General features: G+C 44.0%; 1 protein-coding gene across 3 annotated transcripts in view; it reads right to left on the reverse strand.

Annotated features, from left to right (window-relative positions):
- LRIG2 (leucine rich repeats and immunoglobulin like domains 2) overlaps nt 1-15,688 on the reverse strand; it is a 178,913-nt gene that overhangs the window by 56,738 nt on the left and 106,487 nt on the right. The window contains exon 1 of one of the 3 annotated variants that reach the window (XM_024234771.3): nt 4,033-5,812. The exons of 1 other annotated variant lie outside the window; for it this stretch is intronic. In XM_024234771.3, coding sequence (XP_024090539.2) covers nt 4,033-4,271 — 239 coding nt within the window. In that variant the 5' untranslated portion in view covers nt 4,272-5,812. Of the gene's footprint in view, nt 1-4,032; nt 5,813-15,688 lie in introns of those variants that run through there. One more of the 3 variants, XM_063718059.1, reaches the window with a different exon arrangement.

Raw genomic sequence — 15,688 nt, forward strand, 5'->3', positions numbered from 1 at the left:
TGGAAAGACTTCCCTAGAGCTATTCAACATAAGCTTATGTCCTCTATATATGCTAAAAAACGAATCTGTTCACAACTATTATAAAGAAACAAATGCAAACTAATTTTAAACAATTATAATGAAAATAGAAAGAACTAAAAAACTATAGGTAACTAAGTATATATATAATTCAATAAATTAATCAAGTACAGCACTGGTTCCCAATACTGATCCATGACAAAATTTTTAGCAGTTGGCCAGGCACAGTGGCTCACGCCTGTAATCCTAGCACTTTGGAAGGCCAAGGTGGGTGGATCACCTGAGGTCAGGAGTTCGAGACCAGGCTGGCCAACATGGCAAAACCCCTTCTCTACTAAAAATACAAAAATTAGCTGGGCATGGTGGAGGGCGCCTATAATCCCTACTCGGGAAGCAGAGGCAGGAGAATCACTTGAACCCGGGCGACAGAGGTTGCAGTGAGCCGAGATCAGGCTGCTTCACTCCAGCCTGGGCGAAAGTGAGAAACTCCATCTCAAAAAAAAAGAAAAAAAATTTAACAGTCTACAGTGAAATAAAACAGTATGGAAAAGGTTACTTTTTTTTCACAAAGCTAAATCTATATAATCTACAGAAGCGTCCTTAACCCTAAAAATACATACTTCTTAATGTTTTGGTACTATCATGAAATGACCAAGACAACACATCACTGGGGGAAAGGGGTTCTAACAAAGTTACTTTGCAAAATAAGAAGTTGAGTGATAAACCTAGTCTTTCAATGCTGTGTATATGTGTGTGTAATCAGAACAACGTGAAACAGAGCTCTATACCCACAGAGAACCCAGTCAAGCTCTGAATGATCAAATAATATTCTAGAGAGTTTCTCATACAGAGAAGCATAAAGACAGTATCTGAGTAGGTTTCCAAAAACCAGTATTAATGAATTTTGTCCATAATCATTTTGATGGTCACAAGTTTGAGCATATATTTGAATCTCTAATATATTTAAAGCATTACATGTATTTCAACATTCAAAATTACATAAAGAAACCCAAATGTACCTGGTGGTTTTAGCAGTAGCTAAAGGCAACTGCTGAAGAATGTTTCATTTCTCAATTTAAAATAGTATGGTACTATCTTTTAATATTCTAAGAGTTCTACCAATGTAAGACTTCCATCCAATTACATTTCTACAACTGAATTGTTCTCTAAGGCATTTCACTTCAACTGAAAATGTCATTTCATTATAGGACATTAAAAATTCTGAATGTCACTTGGTCTAGGCAATTGGTCTTGATTAAACAAAAATCAAACCTTAACACAAAAATATATCTTACATAAAATTACTTCTAAATGTTTACCAACCAACGGAGAATCTTAAATGTAGGCCCAGCTGTGGCCAGGCACAGTGGCTCGTGCCTGTAATCCTAGCACTTTGGGAGGCCAAGGTGGGCAGATCACCTGAGGTCAGGAGTTCAAGACCAGCCTGGCCAACATGGTGAAACCCCATCTCTACTGAAAATACAAAAATTAGGCGGGCATACTGGCTCAAGTCTGTAATCCCAGCTACCTGGGAATCTGAGGCAGGAGAATCACTGGAACCCAGGAGGCAGAGGCTGCAGTGAGCCGAGATCGTGCCACTGCACTCCAGCCTGGGTGACAGAGCAAGACTCTCTATTTAAAAAAAAAAAAAAAAGTAGGCCAGGCCAGGCTTGGTGGCTCATGCTTGTAACCCCAGCACTTTGGGAGGCTGAAGTGGGTGGATCACCTGACATCAGGAGTTTAAGACCAGACTGGCCAAGATGGTGAAACCCCACTTCTACTAAAAATACAAAAAATTAGCCAGGCATGGTAGCGCACGCCTGTAATCCCAGCTACTTGGGAGGCTGAGGCAGGAGAATCGCTTGAACCTGGGAAGCAGAGGTTGCAGTGAGCCGAGGTCGTGCCATTGCACTCCAGCCTGGGCAACAAGAGCAAGACTCCATGTCAAAAAAAAAAAAAAGTAGGCCACATTCATTTCAATTACAGCTTAATGAAGTTGTTTTGTCAAATCTGTGCCAGACTTACTGTTATAATCAGGTAGCTCTTCCAAGAATGTCTTAGAAAAAGGCACTTGCTGCATAACAAAGAGGCTGTGCTAGGTTTAAGTGAGACTACACTGCACACTGATATGAGTTTTTAAATTTGGGTCAATAAAACCAGAATTGACTACAGGTGTCACTACCATAAAAGAGAAAGCATCTTACTACACTGCAGTTCTATGTTTACTAAACCATTTGATTATTTATGTTAATTTTCTCAATGACTACATGAGGTAGCTTTCTTTCCTATCTGTGCTAACCTATTTGCAAATATATAAATACTTCTTAATCTCCGCAACACCTCTCATTTGTATTCTATTTCCAATAAAAATCCAAGCAGCCTCTCATATTTTAATTGCACTTCAACCTATTTTTTTTAGTGATGACTTTTTTTTTTTTTTGAGACGGAGTTTCGCTCTTGTTGCCCAGGCTGGAGTGCAACGGCACGATCTCGGCTCACCCCAACTTTGGCCTCCCGGGTTCAAGTGATTCTCCTGCCTCAGGGTGTAGCTAGTACTACAGGCATGCGCCACCACGCCCAGCTAACTTTGCATTTTTAGTAGAGATGGAGTTTCTCCATGTTGGTCAGGTTGGTCTCTAACTCCCAACCTTAGGTGATCCGCCCGCCTCAGCCTCCAAGAGTGCTGGGATTACAAGCGTGAGCCACCGCACCCGGCCCCTCTTCCTCCCCGCTCCCTCCCTCCCCCCTCCCCCCCAGACGGAGTCTCACTCCGTTTCCAGGCTGGAGTGCAGTGGCATGATCTCAGCTCACTGCAACCTCCACCTCCAGGGTTCAAGCGATTCTCCTGCCTCAGCCTCCCGAGTAGCTGGGACTACAGGCGCGCACCACCACACCCAGCTAATTTTTTTGTATTTTTAGTAGAGACGGTGTTTCACCACGTTGGCCAGGATGGTCTCGATCTCTTGACCTCGTGATCCGCCCGCCTCGGCCTCCCAAAGTGCTGGTATTACAGGCGTGAGTCACCGCGCCTGGCCCAGTGATGACTCTTAACGACTCCATCAGAAATCTGTCAGTTAATAAACGTGCTGCTCAGTTAGTGACGAGAAATAACTGTATGTTAGTGGTTAAGAAGCCCCATAATTGCAGTATTTAATACCTGCTGTTGTTCCTAATACCACCAGGCTGACTCAGACTAAGGAGCCCTCCAAGTTCCACTGTCTAATAAAGACCTGTCAAAGTGAAAACTCAACAGTGGAGACTCCAGAATTCATTCAACCGTTGTACCTGCTTTACATACGTAAATAAGCAGAACTGATTTTTGGGTTCTTTGCCACAAGAAGATGCGCTGAAAACAAAGCATCAAATGGTTTTGGAAAAAATACTCCTCCTCTTTACAGTGAAGTTTAAATTAGATCAACAATGCTACTTACAAAGATATTCTGAATTACAGGATCTCCTGATTCATCATAATGAACTTTCAACCCTGTTAAGTATCAAAACTGCAGCACAAAATCAGCCAACATGCGAACTAAGGACAAAAGACAGTTCATAGGTCTTTGGCGATTGTGATTATAAAATCACGTGCCTGAGGACCACTAAGTCTGAGGTACACACTAAATAATGCAGATCAAAATAAGCAGAAAGCACTGTTCCGTGCTCAACCCACCCTCCGCCCCCCCAACCATCCAAAGTCAATGCTGGTGCCCAGGACCCGTGAGTCCTTATCATTAAATATGCCCGGCCCAATTCCTCCCCAGTTGAGGAAATCACAAACTCCTTGGCCCCAAGAATCTTAACCCTGGTCTTCATCATACAAGTCTCCAGAAACCTTAACACCGGCTTTTTCAGGCTCCCACCACCTAAAACAAATTTCATAAAATCCTGACGGCAGTTTCCTTCAGATCTTAGGCTCTCGACCACGCCCTCCGACCAGGCCTGTCTCCCTCCTGCCTGCCCCCTGGGGAGGGAAGGCTCCCCCTCCTTTTGGTCACTCTGCCTGGCCGCTCTACTCACAGGATAGCGGTGTCGGGGGGCAGCAGGCCCGACAGCGCCCTCCAGCTCGGTGCGGGCAATTTCCTGCGACTGCAGTCCAGGAGAGGAATGCGGCAGGAGCAGGGCGCGGGGCAGAGAACTGCTCCGGCGGCAGGCAACAGGAGGAGAGCGGTCTGGGCAATGAAGAGTAACCGAGAAAGCAATCTAGATCGACACCCCAGCAACTGCTCCTCCAGGACGCCTAGGGGCGCCGGCGCCATTTTCCCCCTCGACCTGGACGTGGCCTAGAAGAGCTGCCCGCTAGAAAAGGACGATCGGCGGAGAAGCTCAGCAGAAATGCTCGGCGGCTGCACTGTCTCCCGAAGCACCGGCTGAAGGCTTTACCATCTAAAGGCATGCAAGGAGCAGATGCAGCGCGACAGCGGGGGCGACGGCCTGGGACACACGGCCTGACGGACACCGCTCGTCCGCCCCGCCCCACGGCGCAGCGTCCTCACGCACAGGGGCCAGCCAATCGGTGCCATAAGATGAGGTGGCGTCCGGGGCGGAACTCAGCGAGGGGCGGGGCCAGACGCAGCCGAGTATCTTTAGGAGGACTTTAAAGCGTTCAGGGATTTTAGGTGCCGCTGTGGAGTTCCGTCGCTGTTCTTCCACTGGAGGGCGCAGTAGTTCCTTAAGAGGGAATGGTGCGGCGAATAGCTGTGAGTTCAAAGTCCTGACTACAGGTATATCTACTGTAGTAGAAAAGGATCTTTTATTTGCTCTGGGCTTTAAGAAAGGGGAGTGGTAGAAGGGCTGCCTTCCAAGTCGCACACACGAATGGGTCACGGGAGCTTCTATCCTGGCTTTGGCCAGATCGGCCTCCAGAGCCGAGCTCGAGCCTCTTCTGCCCCCTGCTGCTTGACTGTAGCCCCTGCTCTTCTGCAAGTAGGAGGCAACTCCCACTTGCATAAGATCAATATCACTCTCTGTTAATGGCCTTATAAGCTCCTGAAGGCAGAGGCCTGTTTGTTCATCGGTGCACCTCCACCTTTTGTTCTAGCTTGGAGTTCAATAAATTTTGGTGGGACTGCACCTGCATGTCTATATAAGGGAAATACCCTTCTCTTTGGAGGAATGCTGTCAAGGTCACTTTCGGAAAAGCAAGCGAGACAAGTAAAGAGAGTGTTGAGCAGTCAACAAAGCAAAGACTGGATGTGAGGAAATTTATTTCTCCTAAAGCAGAGGCTATGGAAAACTTACTAGGAACAGTGAAGTCTGGCCACCTTATGCTCATTCAGCCATCCAAGGTTGTAAATAAAACTTTGAGAATAATAGTGATGGTTCACTTATATGTAGTGAACTTTTCAAAGGGCGTTTGCATCTGTTACCTTGTTTGCTCCTTCAGTGACTGTGACATTGGCAAGACAATTATTGCTGATGATGAAACAAGCCCCAAGAGGTTAAACCAGGTTACTCTGAGGCAGGGGCAGGTTCGACATTAACATGGGTTTTCTGACATAAATTGAAAATCTGAGCAGGTTAAAAAGAATGATAATGCCTAGATTAGGGTTCTCATAGAAAGTAACCGAAAGCAATCTTTCCCATGGCAGATTATGGAGTCATAATTATGTTTTTAAAAACCTTTTTCTGTTTTTTTTAATATTGAAGTGTCTATTGGAAACAAGGCCGTATCCAATGCTACAGTCCAAACCAAACTTTTAAAGCCAAGACAGCGGAATGAAACTTACTCTTAGCCTCCTTCCCTTAGCTGTTGAGCAGACTTAACAAACTCTGGTAAGAAATCCGGCATAGGCAGGAGCCTTACAAAAAAAAAAAAAAAAAAAAAAAAAAAAAAAAAAAAAAGAGGCAGTTTAGTTCCTTTCTACATTATAGTTTCAGAGCTTTCCTATGAAACTATACCAAATGTGGCCATTAGAAATTAATGCTCTCTAACCTGTGTCCTCCCCAATAAGTGGCTCCCGTAATTCAAGCAATTCTCCACCTCCCGTATTCAAGCGATTCTCCTGTCTCAGCCTGCCGAGTAGCTGGGACTACAGGTGTGCACCACCATGCCTGGCTAATTTTTGTATTTTTAGTAGAGACGGGGTTTCACCTTTTTGGCCAGGCTGGTCTCAAACTCCTGACCTCAGGTGATCCACCCACCTCAGCCTCTCAAAGTGCTGGTATTACAGGTGTGAGCCACCGTGACTGGCCACAAATACATGTTTTTATTGGTTTGTTTTTTTTTTTTTGAGACGAAGTTTCATTATTGTTGCCCAGGCTGGAGTGCAATGGCACGATCTCGGCTCACTGCAACCTCCGCCTCCTGGGTTCAAGCGATTCTCCTGTCTCAGCCTCCTGAGTAGCTGGGATTACAGGCATGTGCCACCACGCCCGGCCAATTTTGTATTTTTAGTAGAGACAGGGTTTCTCCATGTTGGTCAGGCTGGTCTCGAACTCCCAACCTTAGGTGATCTGCCCGCCTCGGCCTCCCAGAGTGCTGGGATTTCAAGCATGAGCCACCACGCCCAGCCGCAAATACATGTTTTTAACAGAATTTAATGATTCATTTCTGATTAACAATGGAATATAGAGTTTTTATATTCATTGCCCTAAATTGTCTAATTAATTCGTGGGTGCTAAAGTACTCGGGCCGAGATTTTAGAGTTCGGTGGAATCCATAAGCACAGAATACCCCAGCTCCAGATTACTTAAAAAAAAAAAAAAACTACTCACTTGATATCCCTTGTTCCACACCTTAGCATAAACCCCAATCCCTTACAGTTTAGCCGCCCTATGTCTCCTTACCTCGGGACTTTACTCTTTGCAAAGTCATAGCTAACTAACCTGATCAATTCTATTCTTTCAAGCTAGAAGTCTCAGGATTGCCTGTGCTTTCCCCCTGTTCTTTCCTGTCACATCTAATCACTAGACTCTCTTGATTCCCCCTCAGGAATGTCTCAGATCTTTCCCCAGCTCTCCATCCCCACTGCTACTTAGTTCAGACCTTCATCTCATATGACTACTATTCCAATAACCTTTGAACCCATCTCCTGTCCTCCAGTCTCTCCTGTCTCCAAGTCTCTAAGCTATCACTAGAATTATCTTTCCAAAGCATAATGTTACAGATATGTTTTCTCATTTTATATCTCCATTGCTAAGAGCAGTGTCTGGAATATAGGCAATGCTGAATAAATATTTATTGTTGACTAAATTACTGTTAATTTGGCCGGATGCAGTGGCTCATGCCTGTAATCCCAGCACTTTTGGAGGCCGAGGCGGGCAGATTACTTGAACTCAGGAGTTCAAGACAAGCCTGGCTAACATGGCAAAATCCCGTCTTTACTAAAAATACAAAAATTAGGCTTGGTGCTGCATGCCTGTAATCCCAGCTACTGGGGAGGCTGAGGCACGAGGATTGCTTGAACCTGAGAGACGGAGGTTGCAGTGAGCCGAGATTGCACCATTGCACTCCAGCATGGGCAACAGAGAAAGACTCCATTTCAAAAAAAAAAAAAATTACTGTTAATTTCACTGCTTCTCTGTAAATATGCCCAAATCTAGTGAGAATGCATTTTTGTCTCCTTCCATCTCTTCCTTCCCCTATCTCCTTTTCCCACTAAAGCAAAGAAGGAATAATTATAACAGTTGTAACTACTATTTATTGAAGTGAAACCTAAAGCCAGAAAAAGTAGATAAATTGTACTTCATCAAAATTAAAAACAGTTCATTAAAGGACACTATCTACAGAGTGAAAAGGTACCCCATGTGATGGAAGAAAAGATTTGCAAATCATATATCAGATAAGGGATTAGTATCCAGAAAAACATAAAGAACTCCTACAACTTAACAACAAAAAAGCAACCTAATTTAAAAATAGGCGGAGGACTTGAATTCCTCCAAAGATACACAAATGACCAATAAGCACAAATAAAACATGCTCAAGATCACTAATCATCAAGGAAATCCAAATTAAAACCACAATGTGATACTACTTCACATCTAGTATGGCTATTATATATAGTATGGCTATTATATATATATGTATATGTATAGAAACCAGAAAATAACAAGTTTGGTGACGATGTGGAGAAACTTGTAATTCTTGTACATTCCTGGTAGGAATATAAAATGGTGTAGCTGGCTGGGTATGCTGGATCACACCTGTAATCCCAGCACTTTGGGAGGCCAAGGCGGCAGATCACCTGAGGTCAGGAGTTTGAGAGCAGCCTGGTCAACATGGTGAAACCCTGTCACTGTAATTAATTTTTGTAATTTTGTAAAAATACAAAAATTAGCTGGGCCTCGTGGTGCATGCCTAGAATCCCAGCTACTGGGGAGGCTGAGGCAGAAGAATCACTTGAACTCAGGAGGCGGAGGTTGCAGTGAGCTGAGATCATGCCATTGCACTTCAGCCTGGGCAGCAGAGCAAGACTCCATCTCAAAAAGAAAGGAGAGGAGAGGAGAGGAGAGGGGAGGGGAGGGGAAGGGAGGGGAGGGGAGGGGAGGGGAGGCTGTGGAAAATGGTACAGCATTTCCTCAAAAAATTAAACATAAAATAATTGAAACGACTTGAAGAAATATGGGTATACTCATGTTCCATAGCAGTATTATTCACAATAGCCAAAACATGGAAGCAACCCAAGTGTCTTATCAATGGATGAATAAACAAGCAAAATTTGGTGTGTATATACATGATTCAGCTTTTGAAAGGAAGGGAATCCTGGCCGGGCACGGTGGCTCACACTTGTAATCCCAGCGCTTTGGGAGGCTGAGGCGGGTGGATCACCTGAGGTCAGGAGTTCAAGACCAGCCTGGCCAACATGGTGAAACCCCATCTCTACTAAAAATACAAAAAATTAGCCGTGTGTGGTGGCGCACACCTGTAATCCCAGCTATTCAGGAGGCTGAGGCAGGAGAATCGCTTGAACCCAGGAAGCGGAGTTTGCAGTAAGCCAAGATTGTGCCATTGCACTCCAGCCTGGGCAACAAGAGCGAAACTCCGTCTCAAAAAAAAAAAAGGAATCCTGATACTTGCTACAACATAAATAAACCTTGAAAACATTATGCTAAGTGAAATAAATCAATTATAAAAGGACAAATAGTGTGATTGCACTTATATGAGGTACTTAGAGTAGTCAAATTCATACAGACAGAAAATAGATTGGTGATTGTCTGGGCTAGGAGGGGCTAGGAGGAGGAGAGAATGGGGAGTTATTGTTTAATACATAGTGAGTTTCAGTTTGGGAAAATGAAAAAAGTTCTGGAGATAAATGGTGGCAATGGTTGCACAATAATGTGAATGTACTTACTACGACAGAACTGTATACTTAAAAATAGTTCCAAATTGTTACATTTTATGTTATATATTTTTTACCACAATTTTTAAAGAAAAATCTCCAGAAATTTAGAACTCACCTTTGAGTCTTTTCTTTCCTTTCCCTTTATTCTCCATCTACTCCTTACCTTACTCCAACCCATCAGCAAATCCAAAATATATTTTTAAACTGACTACTTATTTCCATCTCTCTTATCACCACACCAATCCAAGACAGAATAATCTCTCATCTATACAACCTTAGTAGCCTCGTAACTGAACTCTTCTTTCCATCTTGTTCCCGTCAAAACCACCCACACAGCAAACAGGCCTATAAATGGCCTCTTTAATAGGTAAACTAGAAAGTGCTAGCAATCCACTACATTATCAGAGTAAAGGAGAAAAAAAAAACTATTTTAGTATATGAAAAAATACGACTTTTTATATGATATATGTGATATGTCATATATATAGCATATATTTGTACATCCTGAAATAGTATGGTTTTTCCTCTGTAACACATATGTACTATTTGATATATATATCACATATATATGTAGAAAATATGTAAATATATAATGTATGATATACAATGTATCGCCAAGATTTGGCCGGGTGCGGTGGCTCACACCTGTAATCCCAGCACTTTGGGAGGCCGAGGCGGGTGGATCACCCGAGGTCAGGAGTTTAAGACCAGTCTGGCCAACATGGTGAAACCCCATCTCTACTACAAATACAAAAATTAGCTGGGCATGGTGGCAGGCATCTGTAATCCCAGCTACTCAGGAGGTTGAGGTGGGAGAGTCATTTGAACCTGGGAGGCGGAGGTTGTAGTGAGCCGAGATCCCACCATTGCATTCCAGCCTGGGCAACAGGGCGAGACGCCATCTCAAAAAACAAACAAACAAACAAACAAACTCTTAGCCAACTTGGAATAGAATGAACTTCTTCTTGCTAATAAAAGGTGTTTACCAAAACCTATAGTGACTTTTACTTAACAGTGAAACATTAAAAAAACTCCTTTTACATTAGGATCAAGACAATGATGCCTATCATTGCTTCTACTGGACACTATTCTAGAGGTCCTAACCAGTACAAGATAAGAAAAAGATATTAAAGATATAAAATCATAAGGGAGCAAACAAAACTGCCCTTACTTACACAGGATATGATTCTATGCAGAAAAAAATCCAAAAGAATCTCAAGTAAACTATTTAAACTAACAAAATTTCAACAAGGATGTGACTACAAGATCAATATACTAAAATCAATTTTATCATAATAAATCAGCAATTATAAAATATTTTTAAGATGGCATATTCAATAGCAATAAAAACTAAAAGATACCTAGATCAAACAAAGAAATACAAAAGAAAAAGTATATAGAGAACATTATAAAACTTTATTGGAAAGTATAAAAGAGGATCTAAATAGATGGAGAAAAATACTATGCTCTCAGACTGAAAGAATCAATATTATAATCCAGGCAAAATGGCTCATGCCTGTAATCCTAGCACTTTGGGAGGCTAAAGCGGGTAGATTACTTGATGTCAGCAGTTCAACACCAGCTTGGCCAACATGGTGAAATCTCGTCTCTACTAAAAATGCAAAAATTGGCTGAGTGTGGTGGCAGGTCCCTGTACTCCCAGCAACTCCGGAGGCTGAGGCAGGAGAATCAATTAAACCCAGGAGGCATACATTGCAGCAAGCCAAGACTGTGCCACTGCACTCCAGCGTGGGCAACAGAGTAAGACTCTGTCTCAAAAAAAAAAAAAAAAAAAATCACTATTATAAAGATGATGACCAGGTGTGATGGTGTGGGCCTGTAATCTCAATTACTTGGAAGGCTGAGGCAGGGGGATTGCTGGAGCCCAGGAGTTCAAGACCAGCTTAAGCAACACAGCAAGGCCCTTTCTCTAAAAATAAAAATAAATTAAAAACAAACAAATAAAAAATGTCAATTCTCTCAGACTGATTTATAGATTGAATGCATTCCCAGTAAAAATTCCAAATGTGCATGGTGTTCTAAGATGAAAATAATCACAAAGACACTCTCAGGGTTAAAAAAGTAGAACTGGCCAGGCACAGTGATTCATGCTTGTAATCCCAGCACTTTGGGAGGCCGAGGCAGGCAGATCACGAGGTCAGGAGTTCTAGACCAGCCCGGCCAACATGGTGAAACCCCGTCTCTACTAAAAATACAAAAATCAGCCGGTGTGGTGGCACAGGCTTGTAATCCCAGCTACTTGGGAGGCTGAGGCGGGAGAATTGCTTGAAATCGGGAGGCGGAGATTGCAGTGAGCTGAGAGCATGCCACTGCACTCCAGCCTGGGCAACAGAGCAAGAAGCCATCTCAGAAAAAAAAGGTAGATGTAGTAGGATCACAGATAAATCTAAAAACAGTGGCAAATGGAAAAAAAGCAAACTGCTAACAAATATTTACAATATATCTAAAATATACAATGTTCAAAATATGTGGAAAATACTAGGTAGAGCCAGGCATGATGGCTCACGCCTGTAATCCCAGCACTTTGGGAGGCTGAGGCGGGGGGATCACCTGAGGTCCGGAGTTCGAGACCAGCCTGACCAACATGGAGAAACTCCGTCCCTATTAAAAATACAAAATTAGCCAGGCATGGTGGCGCATGCCTGTCATCTCAGCTACTAAGGAGGCTGAGGCAGGAGAATCGCTTGAACATAGGAGGCAGAGGTTGCTGTGAGCCAAGATCATGCCATTGCACTCCAGCTTGGGCAACAAGAGGGAAACTCTGTCTCAAAGAAAAAAAAAAAGAAACAAAAATACTATGTAGGAAATACGTAGTAAAAACATGCACAGGAATGACAAATACCAAATTCAAAAATGTTGTCACCTCTGTGCAGAAAAGGTGAGGAGTGAGTTAATGTGTGAATGTATGGGTACATGCTTTCTATTAACAGTAGGAGAAAAAAATCAACCTCTACCACGTGGACCTCCAGAGAGGGAAGCAAAACCCCATGAAAGACGCTTTTTATATTCCTGTAGGCTTTTGTTTGTTTGTTTGTTTGTTTGTTTGAGATGGAGTCTCACTCTGTTGCCCAGGCTGGAGTGCAGTGGCACAATCTTGGCTCACTGCAACCTCTGCCTCCTGGGTTCAAGCGATTCTCCTGCCTCAGCCTCCCAAGTAGCTGAGACTACAGGAGCATGCCACCATGCCCGGCTAATTTTTTGTATTTTTAGTAGAGACGGGATTTCACAGTGTTAACCAAGATGGTCTCAATCTCCTGACCTCATGATCCACCTGCCTCAGCCTCCCAAAGTGCTGCGATTACAGGCGTGAGCCACCGTACCCAGCTGCTCCTGTAGGCTTTTAAACAGTTCTATTTACAACTCAGTTTTGGCCTGGCATGTTGGCTCATGCCTATAATCCCAGCACTTTGGGAGGCTGAGGCAGGTGGATCACCTGAGGTCAAGAGTTCGTAACCAGCCTGACCAACATGGTGAAATCCCATATCTACTAAATACAAAAAAAATTAGCCGGGCATGGTGGCCCATGCCTGTAGTCCCAGCTACTTGGGAGGGTGAGGCAGGAGAATCGCTTGAACCCAGGAGGCAGAGATTGCAGTGAGCCAAGTTTGAGCCATTGCTCTCTAGCCTGGGCAACAAGAGTGAAACTCCATCTCAAAAAAAAAAAAGAAAAGAAAAAAAAAATCAATTTTAAGTTTCCTTCCTTACATTGTAACTTTTTTTCAAGTCACCCTTAAACATACAGCAGTAAATTCTTAAACTTCATCAAGTATCAGAATCACTTGGCGGGCTTGTGAAGGGTGCAGTGGCTCATGCCTGTGACTCACTCCCGTAATCCCAGCACTTTGGGAGGTCGAGATGGGTGGATCACTTGAGCTCAGGAGTTCAAGACCAGCCTGGGCAACATGGTGAAACCGTGCCTGTACTAAAATACAGAAAATTAGCCAGGTGTGGTGGTGCACGCCTGTAGTGTCAGCTACCCAGGAGGCTAAGGCAGGAGAATCACTTGAACCCGAAAAATGGAGGTTGCAGTGAGTCAAGATTGCACCACTGCACTCCAGCCTGGGTGATAGAGCCAGACTCTGTCTCAAAATAATAATAATAATAATAATAATAATAATAATAATAACCATAAAAGAATCACTCAGAGGGCTTGTTAATATATGGATTGTTGAGCTGGCCCCCAGACTTTCTGATTCAGTAAGTCTAGAGTGGGACCTGAGAATTTGCATTTCTAACAAGTTCCCAGGTATTGCTGAAGTGGCTGGTCCATGGATTATGCTTCAAAACCACACTGTGAGACCTACAGTAAAGTCTGTCTACATAACATAGGTGTTTTTGTGGTTGTGAGGAATTAAGAGGCAAACAATGAATGAAAGCGTGCCATTTTCTACATTCTCTTTGGGCTGAGGCCAGCACAGAAGCTCATAATTCTAGGTGGTGAATAGGAGTATTGACAGTGCAGCAGGTAGGAGCCAGATGTCAGGAGAATTAGTGTGATATGAACCCCCTCTTCCAAATACATGCCTGAAGAAGTAAGTACAATGTAACTGGTTGAGAAAATCAAACTATGCCCCTCATGCCCCGACCCTAGTTCCCATCCTCAGCACAAACTTGATTCATACCCTGAAGGTGTGGGGAGGGGGGATTGAAAATGCTGACCTCCATCCCATACCCAGCAAACCATCCTGTCCCTGGGCTGCTTGAGCTTCTGAGCTAACCTGCAGCAAGTCCCATTTTTGTGTTTTCAGCTAGCTGGGCTGCTCCCCAGACCTATCCCTTTATCCTTCCAAGGTTGGGAGGAAACCTTGCTGTCACTCTGGATGAGACACTTGTATTAGTTTAATGGGCTCTTGGTGGGAACTTCAGAGTTTGATTATTCTCAGCAATCAGCAGAGGCAGTCATGCGTTTCTGGGCCCTCCAGCCTCACTCTGTTCACCAGCTTTCCAGGCTGGGAATGTACCCACAAACCCTTGAGCTGACTGAAAGCCCAGGGAACTTGTGTGCGTGCCTGCATGAATGCGTATGTGTGCATGCCGAAGAGGGAGCTGAAGGCCAGTGCACAGAAGGCCAGAGGCCCCAGGCTGGTCATTATCTCTAAGCCAGAACCTTCCTGTCCCTGAATAGGACCCTGGCACAATGCCAAACAGCCAGACTCTCACTCTATATAATGAAGTTCTCACTGATTATCCTGATGATGGCCCAGGAGACCTGGGCCCAGGGAGGGTCATCTGCTGCCAACCCTGGTTTCTATTTCCACTCCACTGTGGAAATTAGGATGTCCCTGCAGCTCCCCCACCATCTCACTTCCCCAGCATAATGCCTATCCCCAAGGGACCCTGATCCTGGAGCTGAACTGAAATGACAGCAACAGTTTATTAACTGGACTAATGAGAGGCCTCGGCAGGGAGAGAAAGAGAAGCTGGAAGAGTGAGAAGGAAAGGGATGAAGAGAGGAACATTGTATAGCACAGGAAGACAGGACTAGATTTAAGACCGGAGCCAGCGGCTCACTTTCTGAGTGTTTGGGGAGAGGCCGGGGAGGCACTTAGAAGATGGTTTTACAAACTTCATATTCTATATAGGAAACATGCTATTTTTTCATCAGCAGCAAATTAGAACAGCCTCATTTCTTGATTGCCTGTGTTCCAGGCACTTTACTGTTTTACATGTACTCAGTTAATCTTCATAAGATTCCTATGAGATGAGAATATTCATTTTACTGATGAAAACGCTGAGGCCCAAAGAGCTTTGCCCAAAATCATACTCATAATAAGGAATAGGCCAGGCACGGTGGCTCACACCTGTAATCCCAGCACTTTGGGAGGCCAAGTCGGGCAGATCACGAGGTCAGGAGTTCGAGACCAGCCTGGCCAACATGATGAAACCCTGTCTCTACTAAAGATACAAAAAAGTAGCTGGGCATGGTGGCATGCGCCTGTAACCCCAGCTACTTGGAGACTGAGGCTGGAGAATCTCTTGAATCCGGGAGGCAGAGGTTTCAGTGAGCCAAGATCACGCCATTGCACTCCAGCCTGGGTGACAGGGCAAGACTCCATCTCAAAAAAAATAAATAAATAAAATAAGTAGTAGAGCTAGGATTTGAACCTAGACAATCTGATTCCAGAGCCCAGACTCTCTTTTTTTTTTTTTTTTTTTTTTTTTTGAGACAGAGTCTTGCTCTGTCGCCCAGGCTGGAGTACAGTGGCAATCTCGGCTCACTGCAAGCTCCGCCTCCCGGGTTCACACCATTCTCCTGCCTCAGCCTCTCCCAGTAGCTGGAACTACAGGCGCCTGCCACAACGCCTGGCTAATTTTTTTGTATTTTTAGTAGAGACAGGGTTTCACCGTGGTCTCGATCTCCTGACCTTGTG

This window comes from Pongo abelii, chromosome 1, assembly GCF_028885655.2.
Source record: "Pongo abelii isolate AG06213 chromosome 1, NHGRI_mPonAbe1-v2.0_pri, whole genome shotgun sequence".
Classification (NCBI taxonomy): domain Eukaryota; kingdom Metazoa; phylum Chordata; class Mammalia; order Primates; family Hominidae; genus Pongo; species Pongo abelii.